This window comes from Rhinoraja longicauda, chromosome 10, assembly GCF_053455715.1.
Source record: "Rhinoraja longicauda isolate Sanriku21f chromosome 10, sRhiLon1.1, whole genome shotgun sequence".
NCBI classification, from domain to species: Eukaryota; Metazoa; Chordata; class Chondrichthyes; order Rajiformes; family Arhynchobatidae; genus Rhinoraja; species Rhinoraja longicauda.
This window is the reverse complement of record NC_135962.1, coordinates 9,617,841-9,640,282: the sequence shown is the minus strand read 5'-3', so window position 1 is coordinate 9,640,282 and position 22,442 is coordinate 9,617,841. Positions and strand designations below refer to the sequence as shown.

The 22,442-nt window shown below is 44.2% G+C and overlaps 1 protein-coding gene across 1 annotated transcript in view; it reads left to right on the top strand.

Moving 5' to 3' along the window:
• The window catches only part of capn3a (calpain 3a, (p94)), a 104,300-nt gene that overhangs the window by 18,121 nt on the left and 63,737 nt on the right, over positions 1 to 22,442 (top strand). Inside the window, exon 2 of the mRNA XM_078407089.1 lies at positions 570 to 639. Coding sequence (XP_078263215.1) covers positions 570 to 639 — 70 coding nt within the window. The remainder of the gene's footprint in view (positions 1 to 569; positions 640 to 22,442) is intronic.

Sequence of the window (22,442 nt, the reverse complement as noted above, 5' to 3'; positions counted from 1 at the left end):
CTCCATTTCCAGTGAAAATGCTATATTCATTATTTTTTGCTCTCCTGATGCTGCCTGATCTGTAGAGTGGTTCAGGCATAGTCTCTTTTTATTTTGGATTTCCAGCATGTGCAGTTTTTTTCAATTTTCATTTCACAATATTAGTTGATTTGGTCGTATTTAATATATGACAGCACAACCAGGACCTGTCTACTCAGTAAATCCAGTGGCATTTGTCTCATGACTGTCAATCCAAGTTTATTGTTAAAAAACAGTGGGATTCAAATGGGATAAAAGAACAGCATAGTGACACAGTAGACAGAACTGCTGCCTCAGGACTCCAGGAATCTCCGATTCCCCAATTCCTGGATTCCTGTCTACTGTGGTAGTACAAGAGTTTCTTTCAGTCTCGACCTCCAGTACTTATTGTTCAGTATTTGCATTACGTTCTCCTGACTGTTCCAGTTTCCTCAAAAGTAAATTAAAGTAGCACATTCATTTACCAAATAAGTGTGATTTTTAATAATTGAATGAAGTCAATATTTTCATTGCTGATGGGCCAAGCTAATTAAGTTTTGTTTCCTTGTCAGGAAATCTGTGAGAATCCAAAGTTCATCATTGGTGGAGCCTCAAGAACTGATATCTGTCAAGGAGATTTGGGTAAGCCTTTATTTCCCTTTTCAAAGCCAGGAGTTATTCAGAAGATTAAATGGGATCCATACTCTGTGGCTCATGTATCATCTCACGTGCTATTTTTAATAAAATTGGTTTGGCTCGTGCTTGGAATAATGAACAGATTGGTTCTGTGAATCGGCATCACCAGCAGGTCTTCGAAATGGGGCACCAAGTATAAACACTTAAGTGAGGGCAAAAACGTCCCTGTCTTGGATCACACCTGGAGCCAAAAGGGCCTTTGCAGCCAGCTTGGAGCACTTCTCTCGATGATTCGCATCACCCAGTTGCCTGGTACTTCAAGAGTCAAGAGGGTTTAATGTACACCAGTTCCAGAGCAATGAAATTCTTACTTGCTACACAACAGTGCATTAATACACATAAATAGCCTGTTATACCTGGTAAACCATATGATGAAAGTGCAAGCTAAAGTACGTAGTTCAATGTTATTAGAACAAAGTTCTTGGTTGTTCGGTGCTAGGTAGAGTTGTGTTGTTCAGAGTGGTTCAAGAAATTTGTGGTGATGGGATGAAGTTGTTTTTGTACCTGGAGGTCATGGTTCTCAGGCTCCTCTACTTTCTTTCCAATGCTAGCAGCAAAATGAGAACACAGTCAGGGCGGTGTGCATTTCCTTAGACATAATCAATGCAAGCATTGGGTTCATATCAGAAAAATAATCTTAAATGTTTAACAGACTTCTAATTTACACAGAGCTATAAGAGTCATATAATGATCTGTGTAAAGCAGGCAAACGGAAATGTTTTGATTTACAAATGCTTGATTTACCAATTTTTACTGTAACACCTTTGAGCAAAGATACTAGAGGAACAAGATAGACCACTCGACCCTAAAAACCGTAGTATGATATGACGCCATTTTAGTAGGCAGAAACTTGCAGAAACATTTAAAAAGAAAAATAACAAAAATCTGTGAATTGATAGATGAGATATATTCTGCATTTTAATGTTATCATCATATCATATCATATATATACAGCCGGAAACAGGCCTTTTCGGCCCACCAAGTCCGTGCCGCCCAGCGATCCCCGTACATTAACACTATCCTACACCCACTAGGGACAATTTTTACATTTACCCCGCCAATTAACCTACATACCTGTACGTCTTTGGAGTGTGGGAGGAAACCGAAGATCTCGGAGAAAACCCACGCAGATCACGGGGAGAACGTACAAACTCCTTACAGTACAGCACCCGTAGTCAGGATCGAACCTGAGTCTCCGGCGCTGCATTCGCTGTAAAGCAGCAACTCTACCACTGTGCTACCGTGCCACACATACTGTTCCCCCAAAACACTGATTACACTGCGAGAGGCATAACGAACAGCGGGTTTTGCCTACTAAAATGGCTCCCTTGCGTACTACACTTCAGTATAGGTGATTTAAACGGAGTGGTCCATCTTGTTCCTCGTATCTTTGTCTTTGAGCCATTAGATATGTATCATTGATTTATGAACCTACTTCTCACCATTGTACTCCAGTTTCCAGGTATAAGAATAAACTGAACCAAAATGCCCATCATGAATCACACCTAGTCTTTTCAAGTGAATTCTGTTCTGCTCAACAGCTGTTTTGTACATCAATGAGTTACTGTACATAATTTATTTTTAAGCTGTGGCCAATAGGGAGACACAGGTTGTGGCCTGGTCCTCCTGCAGTGTTCAAGCTCTGTATTTTGTGGATAGACACAAAATGCTGGTGTAACTCAGCGGGACAGGCAGCATCTCTGGATAGAAGGAATGGGTGACGTTTTGGGTCGAGACCCTTCTTCAGATCATATTTTGTAATTTCAGACCATGTATTTTATGGTCTGTTCAGCCCAGTATTGGCTAGATGCTGATGTGGAAGCTTCATCTCAGCCTGAAAACATCTCAGACTCCAGCACTGTGGTCTAAAGAGCATCAGGGATCTCTGGCCGTGCAGTGTGGAAGCCAATCACTAAAGCAATACCCAGCCCTTGCTTTGTAAGTTGCAAAAAGGTTTTGAGCACTCATTTCTTTATGACTTAAGAAGAAATGTTAAAATTGAAATAAATTATTAATAAAATAAAAAAACAAAATAAATAAGATTTAGAAAATTATTAAATAAAAAGTAAATAAAACACTAATAAATAATTAAACCATTAAACAAAAATAAGTTGAAGTGAATGTACCCTTCCCTTTACTTCCCTCTTGCACAACTATACAACTCCAACTGACATCAGTAGAATTTTACTTGCTTATAGACCAACCAACCAGTCTAACCCATGTTGTGGTCAAGGCTAATTTCTTACTGTTTGATACTCCATATTCCTTACCCTTTTTTACCAGTCTGATCCCCCTTTGTCGATTGTGGAGAACTGGAAGTGATAACGACCCTGAAAACCTTTCCATTCTCCTTCTCTCCTTGGCTAACACCATATACAATTCCAGAACCATAAAATCGGCCATTTCAAACTAATCAGGCTGCAGGACAACTTAGAAGTACACAAATTCTTCCAAATTCTTCCAAAGCAAGATCGAGCAGCTGTTACACACTGAGCTTCATTCTTACCAAACATGTTGTTTGCTCTGAATGGCAGGGTGACGGGTGCTTAAGAGTGAGCTTAGTAGTGCGCATGGATTGGGAAAAGTAGCACCCAGGAACAAGAGGGTTGGAGTCAAGAGACTGAAATAACATGGTGGATGACTCATGAATATGAAGAGTTTGAAGATGCAGCGGGAGGAGAGGTGGCCTTTACATGGCAGAAGCAGCCCATGTAGTTTAATTGCTCAAGAAAGCTATTATGAGCACTGCCCTTGTTGGATGCTTTGGTATTGTTCCAGTTACTGCATGTAGACTGGGTATTTCCAGCTGCAGTGACCTTCAGGGTGCCCAGAATTGGAGGAGGGCTTCCACTAGGCAACAGGCTCCATATTTGATTGAACAAAGGACCAAAATACATGTGGTCCACAGCCTAGGTTCCTACCAACAACTTGTGACTACATACCCGTCCATTCTTAACTCAGATATCACCAACCAAGATTCCAAACCTTCATCTAGGATGCAATGCCCACTTGTATTTCAGATAAGGGGAGAACGAGAGCTGGTGTTATCCCAATACCACCTACCCCAACTCTCCCATCTCAGATAAAACAAGAAGCACAAGACACCACGAACCTGCTTCTACTTTTATCTCGGATGCCACCCGATTGGCTCTGCTTGTACCTCAGATACCACCTACTCTTATTACGTATTTCATGTATCACCTATAATAGGTTTACTCTTTATCATTATTGTATGGAAAACATTTGGGCACAGGATCTATACAGTACGGCTCAAGAACATATCCATTGGCCCACAATATCCGTGTCGACCAAGATGACAAACTAAACTAGTCCTGTCTATCTATGCCTGGTCTATAATGTTCAATTTCCTGCCTGTTCATGTCTATCTAAATGCCTCTTAAACCTTGCTATTGTGTCTGCTTCCACCACCTTCCCTGGCAGTGTGTTCCAGGCACCTTCTACTCTCTGTGCAAACAAAACCTTGTAAATCTCGTCTAAACTTTCCCGCTTCTAATGGTCCAGAGAAAACAATCCAAATTTGTCCAACCTCTCCCTACAGGTAATACACCTTAATCCAGGGAATGTCCGATACAACCTCCAAATGCAGCCGAAACAAACTTTTATTTATCTGCAACATGACATCAAAACTTTATATATCAGTGCCCCAACTGATGAAGGCAACCATGTTATAAAGCCTCTTTAACACCTTTTTCACTGGCTTTGCCATTTCAAGTCAAGTCAAGTCAAGTCAATTTTATTTGTATAGCACATTTAAAAACAACCCACGTTGACCAAAGTGCTGTACATTTGATTAGGTTCCAATAGAAAAAAAAATGAAAACATACAGTAGCACGCAAACAGTTCACAGCGCCTCCTCAATGAGCCTCAAACGCTAGGGAGTAGAAATATGTTTTGAGCCTGGACTTAAAGGAGTCGATGGAGGGGGCAGTTCTGATCGGGAGAGGGATGCTGTTCCACAGTCTAGGAGCTGCAACCGCAAAAGCGCGGTCACCCCTGAGTTTAAGCCTAGACCGCGGGATAGTGAATAGCCCCAAGTCGGCCGATCTGAGGGACCTGGAGTTAGAGAGGGGGGTTAGAAGATTTTTGATGTAGGGGGGGGAGTGTCCATTTAGGGCTTTATACGTGAATAGGAGGAGCTTGAAGTTGATTCTGTACCGTACAGGGAGCCAGTGGAGAGAGGCCAGAATCGGGGTGATGTGGTCCCTTTTACGGGTACCCGTCAGGAGTCTCGCTGCGGCGTTTTGGACCAGTTGCAGGCGGGACAGGGAAGATTGGCTGAACCCAGTGTATAGGGAGTTGCAGTAGTCTAGGCGGGAGGAAATGAAAGCGTGAATGATTTTTTCTGTGTCGTCGAATTTGAGGAAAGGTTTGATTTTAGCTATGGTTCGAAGTTGGAAGAAGCTGGCTTTTACCACAGCGTTGACTTGCTTATCAAATTTTAATGCAGAGTCAAATATCATGCCGAGGTTTTTGACATGCGGTTTGACTAGGCAGGATAGGCTTCCAAGACTGCCTGTTATCAATTTGATGGAGTCGGGGGGGCCGAATAGGATGACCTCAGACTTGCTCTCATTTAATTGGAGGAAGTTCTGTGCCATCCAACATTTTATGTCCTCAAGGCAGTGTGAGAGGCTGTTTAAATTTGACTGGTTGTTGGGTTTCAGGGGGAGGTAAAGCTGAGTGTCATCGGCATAGCAGTGGAAAGAAATGCCGTGCCTTTGAATGATTTGGCCAAGGGGGAGCATGTATAGAGAGAAGAGAATGGGGCCTAGGATGGAGCCTTGTGGAACTCCGCAGGAGAGGCTAGCTGGAGCAGAGGAATAACTGCCTATGTTGATGGCGAAACTCCTATCTTTGAGGTACGAAGCGAACCAGCTCAGGGCAGTGCCATCAATGCCAACCGCGTACCGGAGACGGTCAATAAGGATGGTGTGGTCCACTGTATCGAATGCTGCGCTGAGGTCGAGAAGGAGCAGGATTGCACAGTCGCCGGTGTCGATGGCGAGAAGCAGGTCGTTGTGTACCTTCAACAAGGCAGACTCTGTGCTGTGGTGGGCTCTGAAACCTGACTGGAAACTTTCCAGGATGGTGTTTTGGTGCAGGTAGGGCACTAATTGGTTAAGGATAGCCTTTTCAAGGACTTTTGACAGGAATGGCAGTTTGGAAATGGGTCTGTAGTTGCTAGGCAAGGTGGGGTCTAGGTTAGGTTTTTTCAGTAGGGGCTGGACCACCGCGTGCTTGAAACTGGTTGGAACAGTGCCAGTGGCCAGAGAACTGTTGATAATAGAGAGGATGCTGGGACCAGCTATTGCAATGACATCCTTCAGAAGGGCAGTGGGGGCAGGATCAAGGGGGCAGGTTGCAGGTTTCATAGTGGAGACAAGCTTTGCAAGGGAGGATAGAGTGACGGGTTGGAAGCAGTCCAATTTAGATGAACAGACTAACAGACTTTCAGGGAGCTATGGACTCGGATTCAAGCAATTCCAACAATATTGGGGAAATTAAAATTACCCACTATACAACCTTATTGATTTTATACCTTTCCATGAAAGGTAAACATATCTGTTCTTATATTTCCTGGTAGCCAGTGGAAGTTCCATATAATAACCTCATTTGAGTGATTGCACCCTTTCTATGCCTGAGTTTCTCCCATATTCCCTTACTGGATGTGCCTTCCAGGATGTCTTCTCGAATTACACCCCCACCTCTTTTACAACCCCCTCCCATTAGACTATTCCCAGTTCACAGCCTAGGCATATCCAAATAATAATCCAAGTCAACCAGGTACTTACTAAATGTGGTGACTCTACCAATTTTGCCGTCAGTCAGTTTTAAACCCACACTATTCTTTGTTTGAAAAGAGTTGGTCCTAATAATCCAGGTTGGGATTGTCTTTCTGGAGTGCCAATACTTCAGCCACTCTGGATTTACCATCTGCCGTGTCCCAGGGAGTGACCTTGTATACACTGGAATTTAGGATGAGAGGGGATCTTATTGAAACGTATAAGATTATTAAGGGGTTGGACACGTTAGAGGCAGGAAACATGTTCCCAATGTTGGGGGAGTCCAGAACAAGGGGCCACAGTTTAAGAATAAGGGGTAGGCCATTTAGAACGGAGATGAGGAAAAACTTTTTCAGTCAGAGAGTTGTGAATCTGTGGAATTCTCTGCCTCAGAAGGCAGTGGAGGCCAATTCTCTGAATGCATTCAAGAGCGAGCTAAATAGAGTTCTTAAGGATAGCGGAGTCAGGGGGTATGGGGAGAAGGCAGGAACGGGGTACTGATTGAGAATGATCAGCCATGATCACATTGAATGGCGGTGCTGGCTCGAAGAGCCGAATGGCCTCCTCCTGCACCTATTGTCTATTGTCTATTGTCTATGGAATTCCAACAACATTTTTTAATTGTGATTAAATGATATCACACTTCTTCAGCTGGAGTGATTCAATGTATACAGAATGGAGCAGGATGTTAGTGTACTGACAAGTTGCAAAAGATAGGGACAGATAGCTAGGCTCTTTCACTAGGAAAATATTTATAGTCAGGTAACTAAAGAATATATGTCTTTGGAAACCTTTTCCAATTTTGGCAATATAATTCCCTGTCCCACTCATTGGGCCTCAGGGAGTGTTGCAGCGCAGAGACCTAGGGTTGCTTCCATGAAAGTGGCAACACAGTGGACAGGGTGGTGAAGATGATGTTTGGCACACTTGTCTTCATCGTTATTGCACTGCACACAGGAGTTGGGACGCCATATTATATCTGGACAAGATGTTGGTAAGACCACCTTTGGATCACTGGGTGCAGTTCTGGTGGCCCTGCTATATGGATGTTATCTAATCAGAAAGGGCGCAAAATAAATTTACGAGGATGTTAACGTGTCTCCTGTTAAGGAGAGACTGGAATCGGCAGGGTCTTTTTTCCCTGGAGCATGGGATGCGGGAGTAACATTACAGAGGTATATAAAATCATGAGAGCACAAGATAAGGTGAACAGCACAGTTTATTCCTCAGGGTTGGGAAGTCTTAAAGTAACCGTCATAGATCTAAAGTGAGAGAGAAAAAATTTAATAGGGAATTGAGGGGCAACTTTTATAGAGGGTGGTAACGAGTTGCCAGAGGAAATGGTAGAAGAATCACAGTATTTAAAACACATTTGGTATATAGATAGGAAAGGTTTGGAGTGATATTGGGCTTGGAACAGACAAGTGGGACTAGTATGGATGGCTTGAACAAGTTGGGCTAAATCTGCATTGTGCTTTGACTATGGAGCTCTAACCTATCGGTCTATGGGTCCCTACACTATTACAACAAGGCTCAAAGCAAGCATGAAGAATAACACCTTGTCTGACTGGGCACGTTGCAGCCTTCTGCACTCAATATTGAATTCTCCAACTTTAGGTAACCTGCACTTTCCGTCTGTATCAAAATGGACTATTTTTGCCAGTCATTAACTGGTGATTTTGACTGGTGATTTTCTCTCTCTTTCAGTAAGGTCTAGCCTGCATCGACACATAAGGCAGACGACAAAGCACAGTATGCCACCAATTGCCACATTAACCTGTTCAGTCTCACCCTCTTAGAGGCATTCCCTTTGCTCCATCCATCCCTCCCCACTCTCTCTACAAGTGAGAAACTAACTTAGTTTCCCTCTTTCTCCATTCTATTAAAGGGTCCCACACCTGAAACTTTAATTGTTTCTTTCCCTACAGACACCACCTTGCCAGCTGCGTGATTGCTGCATTTTCTGTTTTTATTTCACTCATCCAATTTTGATTGCTCAGCATTTGTGCCAAGCTCTCTTGGGATTGGCACAGCATAGTTGTTGGCAGAGTAAAGATCCTTCCACGGATTCTGTGAGTAACCTGTTAACCCCCGGTGTCAAATAATGTTCTTATCCCACTCCTTGAGTCATACGGCATGGAAACAGGCCCTTCGGGCCTACTTGCCCGTGACGACCGTGATGCCCGTGACGACCGAGATGCCCCACATACACTAGTTCCGCCTTCCACTATGTGGTACTATAACAACAGCATTCCCCCTGTGTATTCTGAGGCACTGGTCCATTTGACAGCTGCTATCTTTTGGAGAACTTTATGGAGTGAATCAATGCTAAACCCAAAGTGCTGAGTATACATACTGGGACATTCCATGTTGATGCCTTCTTTGCAATAAGGGACAGCTTTTTCAGAGCTGAGTTTTCATTAAAACAAAGGCAATTGATGGGAGTTTTGCAAACAGGATCATAAAAAGAGGATGTGTGGGTTCTGCAGATATAAACTGTTAACCATGACAGAGAGGTTGAGAAGGAGGAGATATGGATGCAAGAAAATTAAACAGAGCAGGGCTTTATTGTTGCACATTTGGTGAAGCTGGTGGAATGTGCTAGAGAGATGTTTAAAGTACAAAGAACATGAACAAGTTCTGATTAAGAGTGTGAGATGGCAGTTAAAGAGGAGGTTGAATGGAAAGGAAATAAATGAGAGTGGCATAGGCTCATGGTGTTATTGTTTAAATTCATTTTCAAGGTCTGGGCGTTGCTTGCAAAGTTGTCTCTTATTGCATTTGTAAAGGTGGTGGTGATTTGCCTTCTTGCATCTCTGGAGTCCTACTACTGAAAGTGTTACTCTGAGTAGGGAGTCGAAGAACCCAGCTACCAGGAAGGATTGGCAATATGCTGGCAGGAGGGGATTGTGTGTACTTTGAGGGGATTCTTAAAGAAAGTTTCATGTGCTGGTTGCTCCTGTTCTTGGTGGTAGACATTCCGGGACTGGGAGATGCTTTCAGAGTGGCCTTGACAAAGAGAAATAGTGCATTTTGCAGATAACACAATATAGCTGCTGTCCATTAGTCATCCAGGGAATGAAGGTGTAGGGTGGTAGATGAGCTGCGAGTCAACCTGGCTGCTTTCACCATATCCCTGACTTAATGGTAGAAAAACAGGGATGTCAGGAAGATTTTGTTGTTGTTGCAGTATACCCAGCCACTGAGCTGCTCTTATTGAGTGTCTGGTTAATGGTGATCTTCAGCATATTGATGGTGCAGGAAATGGTAACGATATTGTCTTGGAATGTCAAGGTTCCGTAGTGAGATGGTTATTGCCTGGAACTTTTCTGATGCAAATATTACTTAAAATCATGGAGTTATACACCATGGAAATTGGTCCATTAGCCCAACCTGTCCAGACCAATCATCCAAGTCCCATTTGGGCCATATCCCTCTAAACCTTTCCTATCCATGTTTCTGTGCAAGTGTTTTTTAAATGCTGTTATAGTACTTTCCAAAACAACCTCATCTGGTAGCTTGTTCGATATACCTACCACCCTCTGAGTGAAAAAGTTTCCCCTCAGGTTCGTCTTAAATTTTGCCCCTATCAACAAATGTATGTCCTCTTATTATGGGTGATGTCTGTACGGAGGTTGTACGTTTTTCCTGTGACCGCGTGGGTTTTCCTTGAGATCTTCGGTTTCCTCCCACACTCCAAAGACATACAGGTTTGTTGATCAATTAGCTTGGTACAAGTGTAAATTGTCCCTAGTGTGTAGGATAGTGTTAATGTGAGGGGATCGCTGGTCGATGCAGACTCGGTGGGCTGAAGGGCCTGTTTCCGCGCTGTATCTCAAAACTAAACTAAACATAAGATCAACCCTCAGCCTCCTGTGCTCCAAGGAATAAAGTCTTAGCCTGCCCAATTTCTCCCTGTAGCTCACCCCCTTGTGTCCAGTCAACATTTTCGTAAATCTACTTTGCACTCTTTCCAGCTTAATGACAACCTTCCTTTAGCAGGGTGACCAAAACTAAACACAGTACTCCAAGTACACCAATGTCTTGTACAACTGTAACGTAACATTCCAACTTCTACACTCAGTACCCTGACTGGTGAAGGTCAATGTTCATTCATCAGTGGACCAGTTCAGATGTTATGGTTGAAGAAAGGTTATGAATGAAGTAGCTGAAGATGGTTGGGTCCAGGGCACTGCCCTGAGGAACTCCCACAATGATAACCTAGCACTGGGATGATTAACCTCCACAACCATCCTCCTTAACCGTCAGAGACTCCTCCTCACTCACCACATTCAAAACATCACTGAAGTCTCATCTGTTCAGCACTGCCTTCAATCACTGACCGTTACCTCTCCTTCTTTTTCCTTTTCTCTTCGTTAACTTATTTATCTACTTATTTTCTTTTATGTCTTAGTAAACCTTGTAAAGCGTCTTTGAGTGTTAGAAAAGCGCTATATAAATGTAATGTATTATTATTATTATTATTAATGTGAGGTCTAAGTTCAACCATTGGATGTCTAGTTCAGAATTAGAAGCAGTAGTGTGGAAGATAAACACCACATGGTGTAGCAAATAAACTTGCTATTGTATTGTAACATTAACAAACCACTTTGTTTTCAGTCTCTGTTAATGCTCGAGACTTCTTAAATAACTTTTATTCTGCATGAGGCTTTAAATTGTTTATGGATTTATTCAATCCTTCCTTTCCTTGTGCCAGGTGATCTCATGCTGTTTCTAATAATAGGAGAAATCCTAACAGATAAGTTAGTGCAGACAAGTTAGTGCTGACAGTTCTGGTCGCCAAATTATAGGAAGGATGTCGACAAAATGGAGAGGGTACAGAGGAGATTTACTAGAATGTTGCCTGGGTTTCAGCACTTAAGCTACAGAGAGAGGTTGAGCAGGTTGGGTCTTTATTCTTTGGAGCGTAGAAGGTTGAGGAGGGACTTGATAGAGGTTTTAAAAATTTTGAGAGGGACGGACAGAGTTGACGTGGGTAGGCTTTTCCCTTTGAGAGTGGGGAAGATTCCAACAAGGGGACATAGCTTCAGAATTGAGGGACAAAAGTTTAGGGGTAACATGAGGGGTAACTTCTTTACTCAGAAGGTGGTGGCTGTATGGAATGGGCTTCCGGTGGAAGTGGTGGAGGCAGGCTCGATTTTATTATTTAAGAGTAAATTGGATAGGTATATGGATAAGAGGGGATTGGAGGGTTATGGTCTGAGTGCAGGTAGATGAGACTAGGTCAGGGAGAGTGGTCGGCGTGGACTGGTAGGGCCGAACGGGCCTGTTTCCGTGCTGTAGTTGTTATATGGTTATATGGTTTAAATATCACAGCAGCTAAAAGGCACTGTACAATTACTCCCACGTGGACCTAATGCATTGCTGGGTGGAATCTAAAGATGTGAGCTTGCCCTGCACCCTCACCTCCCTCTGGACTGGTTTCATTGTTCCATTTCAATGTCAGGAGTCTTTACCAGGCTTAACAATTACATTGATTCCTTGCAGTTTCTCTTCTGTTGAAGCTTTTAACAGCTGCTTGATAATGATTCCATGGCCACAGAACCTTGTCCAGTGGCCCTTTTTCAGATGTGATCCCACCCAGCGAGTGCAAAGACAATGTTTTACTGAGCGAGTGGAACATCTGAAGAACATGTTGCCCTTCCCCCTAAAAGATTGGGATTGAAGCCATCCCAGAGCAGGGCAAATTACTTAGACACATCACCAGACGTTGTTAAAATTAGAACCATGGAGCATAGAAGGTGACCATGTGACCTGCCATGCTCTCAGAGTTACCCGTGAATCCTCTTTCTCTCTCAACTATTTAAACCGTACCATCTGGAGATGTTCTTGTGAATCTGTTCCCACTGCGATTTGAAGCAACATATTCCTAATTGTTGATTAGAATCCTCCAACCTCGGAAAAAAGTTGTGAGTGTTCACTTTATCCATACCCCTCAAGATCATGTATACCTCAATAAGGTCAGCCCTCAGCCTCCTATGCTCCAAAGAAAAAAGTCCCAGCTGGTACAATCTCTCCCTATAACTCGAGCCTGCAAACCCTGGTTGGAGATCTCTTGGTGAGCTTAGTAATAGAGTTCTTGAGCAGAGAAACAGGCCCTTCAGCCCAACTCATTCATGCCAGCCAAGATGCCCTATCAACCTAGTCCCATTTGTCTGCACCTGGCCCATTTCACTCTAATTCTTTTCCATCCTTTTATCTGGCAGCTCATTCCATATTCCTAGCGCCATCTACGTAAAAAAGCTGCCATTTGGGTTCCCATTGAAAATTTCCCCTCTCATCTTAAACCTATGCCCTCTAATTCTTGATTCCCTACCCCGGGAAAAAAACTCTGTGCATCCATCTCATGATTTTATACACCTCTGTAAGATCATCTCAGCCTCCTGCACTCCAAGGAACAAAGTAATAGCCTGCCCAAATCTCGCTATAGCTCAGGCCCTTGAAGCCTGACAGCATTTTTGTAAAATATTTTCTGCTTTTTTTCCAGCTTAATTGAATCTTTCCTCTCACAGCACGACCAAAACTGATCACGATATGAATATCTTGTACAAGTGTATCATAATGTTGCAACTTCTATATTCACTTCTCTGCCAGATGAGTGCCAACAATGCCAAAAGCCACCTTCACCACCCTATCTACCCCTGACTCCACTTTTATGGAACTGTATACTTGACTCCGAGATCCCTTTGTCCTACAATACTCCTCAGGATCCTACCAATTGCTGTGAAGGTGCTGCCCTAGTTTGACCTTCCAAAATGCTAAACTTTACATTTATCTGAATTAAATTCCTTTTGCCATTCCTCGGCCCACGTGCCTGACTGATCAAGATCCCACTGTAATTCTTGATAACCATTTTCACTGTCTATTATACCACATACTTTAGTGCCATCTGAAAACTTACTAACCATGCCTTGTACATTCTCATCCAGATTATTGATATAGATGTTAAACAGCAATGGATCCAGCACCAATCACTGAGGCACACCACTGTTTACAGTCCTACAGATCAAGAAAGAAACATCCACTAGCACCCGCTGCTTCCTTCCCTGAAGCCAATTCTCTATCTAGTTAAATAGCTCTCTCTGGATCCCGTGCGATCTAACCTTCCAGAGCAGCCTGTCAAAGGGTCATAAGTGATAGGAGTAGAATTAGGCTATTCAGTCTACTCCGCCATTCAATCATGGCTGATCTATCTCTCCCTCCTAACCCCATCCTCCTGCCTTGTCCCCAGAACTTCTGACACCTGTACTAATCATGAATCCATCTCTGCCTTAAAAATATTCTGTATGTTTCAATGAAGTCTCCCCTCATTCTTCCATACTCCAGTGAGTACAGGCCCAGTGCCGACATCATAGGTTAACCTACTCATTCCTGAGATCATTCTTGTAAACCTCATCTGGACCCTCTCCAGAGCCAGCATATTCGTCCTCAGATATGGTGCCCAAAATTGCTCACAATATTCCAAATGCGGCCTTACCAGCACCTTATAGAACCTCAGCATTACATCCCTGTTTTTGTATACAAGCCCTCTTGAAATAAATGCTAGCATTTGCTTTCTTTATTACCGATTCGACTTACAGATTAACCTTTTTGTGAATCCTGCACCAGCACGCCCAAGTCCCTTTGCACCTCTGATTTCTGGATTCTTTCCCCATTTAGAAATTAGTCTACGCTTTTATTCCTACTACCAAAATGCATGACTCCACACTTTGCAACACTCTATTCCATCTGCCACTTCTCTGCCCACTCTCCCAACCTGTCCAAGTCCTTCTGCAGAGTCCCTGCTTTCTCTACACTACCTGCCCTTCCACCTAATTTCGTATCATCCACAAACTTTGCCACAAAGCCTTCAATCCCCTCGCCCAAATCATTAATATACAACGTGAAGCGTAGCGGCCCCAGCACCGACTCCTGCGGAACTCCGCTAGTCATTGGTCCGCTATCATGCAGAACCTTATCAAAGGCCTTGCTGAAGACAATTTAGGCTAAGTCTGTAGTTCTGCCTTCGTCAGTCCTCTTGGTTACTTCTTCAAAAACTCAATCAAATCCGTGATACACGATCTCCCATGCATAAAACCATGGTGACTATCCCGAATCAATCCCTGTCTTTCCAAATGCATGTATATCTTATCCCTCGGAATCCCTCCAGTAACTTTCACACTGCAGATATTAGGCTTACTTGTCTAGAGTTCTCATGTTTTTCTTTGCAGCCTTTCTTAAATGGAGGCATATCAATAGACACATTCAGTATTCTGAATGAATTAATGAATGATACTTTATTATCACATGTGGCATGTCACAGTGAAATTCTTTGTTTTGCATACCAGACACAGAGAGTCGGCACGTGCTGGGTGTCGACCAAGTTACAACGTGTTCAATGTGATCCTAGTGGTCCCTCTTCGTTCTCTGTGCCTTCCCTACACCTCTGTGTCGGCACCTCCCCCACACAGGGTCCCTCTAAACTGACCCATACCTCCTTCTTATTCATGAGCAGTCCAACAAATTTCTCTCATCATCCAGGGTTCCTTACTCCTTCCTACCTGCCTTGCCCTTCACTTATAGGAACCTTGAGTTCTCATTATCACACTTTTAAAAGCATCCCACTTTCCAGACATCCCTTTGCAATCGGGTTTCCAATTCTCAGACTTTTTCCCCAAGCCATCTGACTTTAAAATTGTATGGTTATTAAACTTGCAGTCTAAGTCCTAAATGTTATCTATCTTTATTGCGATTCATCCATGGTTTGCATTGACATGTCAGCATACCATAGACTTGCTGTGTCGGTGATATCTGTTGGTGAAAGCTTATATGAGCTATAAAAAGCTTTGACAGCTGATTTGACTTTGGATGTGTTTCAGATTCTGCTTATTTCAGCTGTTTCTGTCGGAGCTGTCTTCCAGCCACAAAATGGAGTGCTTAATACAAGTAATATTCTAAACACAATCTCATGCGGCCTCCCTGCGTTCCCCTCTTTTTCCCCAACAACTTCTGCTTCTGGCAAGGAAAACACAGTTCCATTGATAACATATAGGGATCTCCATCCATCCTTTCTGAAAGCAGAGTATTGTAGAACAGTGGATCAATGAGGCTGAAGAGGATTGAAGAGCTTTCTTGTGTAGTGTGGGAATATGAGAATTTCCAATCTTGGCAACAGCGCTCATGTATGATTGAGCAGGATTAACACTGTCATCTCTGTCTACCTTATTACTTACAACTAGTTTTGCGATCCAATTTTTGTGATTCTGCTCGACACAGGCATAGCAGAAGGTTGCTGTATCTGAGCGAGGGTGCGCAGGAGATCCAGGGAAGGGGAGGTAGGGGGAGGGAGGGAGGGGGGAGGGAGGGGGGAGCTGAGGGGGTAGTGGGGGGGGGAGAGAGGAGGGGGATGATATGGGGGAGGAGAGGGTGCTGTACCAATGCAGGAGAGGTTTGGGCCCAACGGGTCCACTTGGTCTAGTGCCTTACTAAAGTCCAAATAGACAATGTCTATTGCCCTGTCTGAATCAATCCTCTTAGTTCTCAAAAAAAACAATCAAATTAATGTGACAGGAGTTCAGTCCTAAAGCTGAAAACAAAACAGTCATAAAATATTTACACCACGCACACACACACACACACACACACACACACACACACACACACACACACACACACACACACACACACACACACACACACACACACACACATGCACACAAACCTACATGCACACCACCATCGCAATGTAGACAAAAAAGATATTGCCTGAGAAATTGTTCCCCCTAAAAAACACAAAGTGCTACAGTAACTCAACGGGTCAGGCAGTATCTCTGGAGGACATGGATAGGCATTGTTTTGGTTTGGGACATCTCAATCCTTGTGTTTCCAAATTGTTCCGATCTTAGTTGGTATATTGACTCTCTCTCACACAGCACACATGCTTCACGCATGACCATCCGCTCACAAGAGTAGGCCCATGAGAGTAGGCCTTGGACAACAAAGACGGTTTCTCCAGAGATAAAGAGCTAACGGAGGAACTCAGGTAGTTGTGTATCTTGGTAGTGGGCAGAATAAATGATGTTAAGAGAGGCAGAGTTTAGGTAAAGTGCAGGGAGGGCAATGGTGTCACAACGATTGTGAAGAGTTGATCAAATGGACAGGGGTGGGGTGGTGCCGTGGGCACTTCAGGGTATGGTTGGAGGGGTTATGTTGCTGGACTCCCTCAGGAGCCCTGCAGCAGGTGGGGAGTGGTTGGAGTGAGGGATATCACCTCAGTGAGTGAGGTGGAGTGAGGGTCTCAACTTCCACTGCTTCGCCGATGATATCCAGCTCCTCATCTCCACCAAGTCAATCTCCCCCACCACACACTCTACACTGACAAACTGCATCACTGAAATAAAATCTTGGCTTCAATCAAACTTCCTCAAACTCAATTGCAACAAATCTGAAATCATCATCATTGGTCCAAAAACGCTCACCAAATCCACCCAAAACTTCATCCTCAACATTGATGGTCTCCCAGTATCCACCTCACCTCACATCCGGAATCTTGGAATCATCCTTGATCAAACCCTCTCCTTCGACAAACACATCAAACACATCACAAAGACAGCCTTCTTCCACCTCAAAAACATTGCCCGTCTCCGTCCATCCCTCTCCTCCACAGCTGCAGAAACCCTCATCCACGCCTTCATCACCTCCCGTCTGGACTACTGCAACAGCCTCCTCTATGGCGCACCCTCAAAAATCATCAATAAACTTCAATACATTCAAAACTCCGCTGCCCGTCTACTCACCCACACCTCGATCCGTGACCATATCACCCCCGTCCTTTATAAACTCCACTGGCTCCCCATCCCCCAGAGAATCCAGTACAAAATCCTCCTCATAACCTACAAAGCCCTCCATAACCTGGCCCCATCCTACCTGACCGACCTCCTCCACAGGCACACTCCCACCTGCACCCTCCGCTCTGCCGCTGCCAATCTCCTATCCCCCCACATCCGGACCAAACTCAGATCCTGGGGGGACAGGGCTTTCTCCATCGCTGCTCCCACCCTATGGAACTCACTACCCCAAACCATTAGAGACTCCTCCACACTCACCACATTCAAAACATCGCTGAAGTCTCACCTGTTCAGTACTGCCTTCAACCACTGAAGGTCACCTCACCTTCTGTCTCCTTTCTCTGTTCATTTATTTATTTACCTATTCATTTCCCTATGTTCTCAAAAATCTCTGTAAAGCGTCTTTGAGTATATGAAAAGCGCTATATAAATAAAATGCATTATTATTATTATTATTATTATTATATGTTTTAGCTTTGTGACCTGTTAATGATCTTCAGTGCTCCAGACTCCCTGGCCCTTAACTGGATCAGACCGGTTCCTTTTGAGTTGTTGTGAAGCTGATCTCATCTGTCTCGTGGTCTGCGTCTACACACGGTCAACAACTGAGTTCTGCAGAAGTCCTGTTGGAATGTGCAGGGAACCTAATGGCATTGACCAAACTCGCACACCTCTATACATAAGCATGCCATACATGTGGGGACTCTGGATTACGATGGTCTCTGAAACCTGCACAGTAACTGATCTAAGCTTTTGTCTGTAATTACCTGCATAGTCAAAGAATCCAAATCAAGCCAAAGATAGAAATAAAGTAATCAAGGTTGTCTTAATCTTGTTTTGTGATGGGGTCAGGCAGGTTAACAAGAAATGCTGCAGGCCAACATAAATAATGTGAAAAGTTCCAATTGATTTAAATCTAAATTCTGATCTATAAATAACAAAGCATGATCCTATTTTGTTATGCTTCTTGAGCAGTTGAGGTGTTATAGGGTCTAAGGATATATAAATTCATGTAAACACGTACACACAGTTCACTGGACCTAGGCTAGGTGGCTTCCTGCACCCTTGGGACACCCAGCACCCTGGGAACTCCTTGCTCCCTGGAGGCTTCCTACAACATGAATGCTCCCCAAAACCCTGGGGACTGTCCGCACCCTGGGGAACCTTGCACCCTCAAGGTTCCCTCACCGTGTAGGCTCCATGTACTCTTGAGGTTCCCTGTATCCTGGGTACTCCTGCACCCTAGAGGATCCAGGATAGTCACTGCACCCTAGTGACTCCGCACTGGGGACACCCTGCACCCTGTGGACACCCTGCACCCTGGGAACTTCCTGCACCCTAAAGAGTCCCTGTACCCTAGGAACTCGTCCACGGAGACTCCCCAGACCCCGGGGACAACCTGTACCCTGTGGACACCCTGCACCCTGGGCAGGGCCGTCTTAACGCATGGGCCTGATGGGCACTTGCCCGGGGGCCCACGAGCATAGGGGCCCCATGCTGATCTGTGTATGTTAAGTGACTTGCAATAAATAAATACTACTTTAAAAATGTAGGTTCAATAAGTGCTTTTTTCGCAACATTTTCCATCCCTAAGTGCTTCTCACAGCGATCTGTAAGTGCTTTTCGCAACAATGTAGCACCCTAAGTCCATCGCTAAGTGCTTTTCGGTAAGTGCTTTTCGCCGGCACGACGGGGGGGGGGGGGGGCTGGTAGGGAAAGGGGGGTGGGGGAGAGTAACGGTAGGGGCCCCAGTACACTGCTTTGCCCGGGGGCCCATAATGCTGTAAAAACGGCCCTGACCCTGGGGACTCCCTGCACCCCGGGGGCACCTTGCCCTTCGGGGGCTCTCTGCACCTTGGAGGATCTCTTTACCCAGATGGTCACAATATTCACGATGGTCAGCATATCTGAGAGTGTGTCAGTATTCTCGAGGCTCAGTGTACCTAGAACCTTTGACCATAATTTAACATATTCACATTCACAGCCAAATTATCCCTTCTTTTGTGACCGTCAAAGGCACCCTGCCTTCTAAAGCAAAGTAATCCTCTGGGGTACTGTGACGCACTCAGGAACACCGATTCTCAAGAATACTGTGTTCTCTCGGGTTTACCACGCTCTGTGTGATAAAGATGCCACTCAGGTCCCTTTTAAATCTCTCCCTCTCACCTTAAACCTGAGCTCTCCAGTTTTAGATTCCGATTCCTAGGAAAAAGAGACTGTGATTATTCACCTTATCTATATCCCTCATATTTTTATAAACCTCTAGAATGTCACTCCTCGGCCTCCTAAACAACAGGGGAAAAAAACCAACCTATCCAGTCTCTACTCATAATTCAAACCTTCCAGACCTGGTAACATCCTTGTAAATCTTTTTTTAAACTCTTTCCAGTTTTGGTGACATCTTCCCAATAACAGGGTGACCAGAACTGTACACAGTACTCCAAATGTGGCCTTACTCGTGGTAGACCTGCTGCCTCACAGCATCATAAGCCCAGGTTTGATTCTGACCTCGGGTGCTGTCTATGTGGAGTGTGCATGGTCTCCTGTGACCGCGTGGGTTTCCTTTGGGTGATCTACTTTCCTCCCAAAGATATGTAGATTTATAGGTTAATTTTCCTCTGTAAATTGCCTAGTGAGCAGGGAGTGAATGAGAAAGTGCGATAACATAGAACTAGGGTACATGGGTGATCGAAAGTCAGTGTGTACTCGGTGGGCCGAAGGGCCTGTTTCTATGCTCAATCTCTATGCTAAACTAAACTAAACCAATATCTTGTACAGCTGTAACATGATGTCCCAAATGCTGTACTTAGTGCACTGATTGATGAAGGAATATGTGCCAAACCCTTTCTTCACCACCTTGTCCACTTGCTTCACCACCTTCATCAGGCTATATACCTGAATTCCTTGATCTCTCAGTTGTACATCACTTCCCAAGGCCTTACGAAATGCTGGAGTAACTCAGCAGGTCAGGCAGCATCTAGGAAAGAAGGAATGGGTGACGTTTCAGTTCGAGACCCGAAACATCACCCATTCCTTCTCTCCTAGATGCTGCCTGACCTGCTGAGTTACTCCAGCATTTTGTGATACCTTCGATTTGTACCAGCATCTGCAGTTATTTTCCTACACAACTTCCAAGGCCCTATCATTTAGCGTGCAACTTCTATCATGGTTTGTCCTGCCAAAATAGCTTGTATATATCTGAATTAAACCACCTGCCCTTCCTCAACCCATGGGGCCCAGTTTATCAAGATCCCGTTATAATCACAGATAACTTTCTTCACTGTCCTCTATGCCATCAATTTTAGTATCATTCGCAAACCTACTGACCATGTTGATATGCAAGGCATTAATATAAATAACAAACAGCAATGGAGCTCACACTGATCCCTGTGGTACACCACTTGTTACATACAATATACCTCTATTCTGAAAAACAATCCTCCATCGGCTCCCTCTCTTTCCTACATTCATGCAAATTTTGAATCCAAACAGCTAGCTCGCTCTGGATATCACGTGATTTAGCCTTCCACATTAGCCTGCTATGTGGTCTCTTGTCAAAGACCTTGCTAATAACCCGGTAAACAATGTTTACCACACCGCCTTCATCAATCTTCTTGGTCGCCTCTTCAAAAAACTCAATCCAATGCGTGAGACACAATTTCCTGCACACAATGCCATGACCCGAAACGTCACCCATTCCGTCTCTCCTGAGGTGCTGCCTGACCTGCTGAGTTACTCCAGCATCTTGTGAATAAATGCAATGCTGACTATCGCTATTTATTCCTTCCATTTCCAAATGCATGTTCATCCTGCCTCTCAGAATCGACTCCAATTTTGATACTCACCACTGATGTCCATAGTTCCTGGGTTTTTCCTTGCAGCCTATCTTAAACAGGGGCACATTAGCTACCCTCCAGTCATCCAGCAGCTCACTCATGGCTTTTGATGGTACAAATATCTCTTCCAGTGGCCCTGCATTTTCTTCCCTAACTTCCCATAGAGGCTGGGGTACACTTGATCAGGTCCCAGAGATTTAACTACCCTAATGTATTTGACGACCTACAGCGCCTCCTCCTCTGTAATGTGGATTCTCTTCAAGGCATCACTAAGTTTCCTGAGTTCCCTAGTATCCATGTCTTTCTCCACGATAAATATATCGAATTCCTTAGCAAGAAAAAATCTATCTTGACTACGCAGCAACTGGACCCTACAATTTCATTCTGAACTAAAATAGGTTTTAGCGTGGCATTTTTCTGAGTCTGGGCATGAGCTGTAAGGGTAGCTTTTCTTACCTGTCCCTAAGTGCTCGTGATCTAAGTGACTTGCAAGACGGTTTCCGAGTCAGTCACAATTGGTGAGGTCTGGAGTCACATATGGGCTGAACTGGGTATGAATGTCAGGTTTCCTCCTCTGGTGTACTGAACCAGTTGGGTTTTTACAACACTCTGGTAGTTTTACTGGGCATCATTACCAGTAAGTAGCTTAAGATAATTTCAGACTATTTTGAAAAGGATGTAAATTCTGCAGCAGGCATGGTGGTGGAACTTGAACTCGGGTCTCTGGATCACTTGTCCAGCAATTTAACTGTTGTACCATCACCAGACCTGGAGTGAATGCCTGCATGTCTTCAAGCCCTTTACAATGGCCAAATGCCAATTTCTGGTGTGAAAGCAGAAGTCCCATTTATTAAAAAGTAGGGTTCCCCATTTTGACTCCAAAACGTTCCCCGATTTCTGCAATCCAGCAGAGAGGTGCCAGCTGTGGTGCATCTCAGCAGAGACGGCTTGCACAGATCCCGAGGCCGGTCTTCTCAGGGTGGGGGATGACCGTGACTGTGACCGTCAGAGCTCTGTAGGCATTGCCGATGGTTTGCTCCTCAAGGTTTGGCTTGCAAATTTAACAGCCAGGAGCTTCACAATTAACGTCCCTGAGCTCAATGATAGGATCAGCTCTCGTCTTCTGAATGGCATCTTCAATAGTTTTGCTTTAATCTCTAAGTTGTATCATAGAATCAGACGTTAGAGAGAGTGGAGAGCTGTATCTACATTAATTGTTTCTTAATCATTTATCCAGTCCCCTGTTGATAGCTCCTGCAACA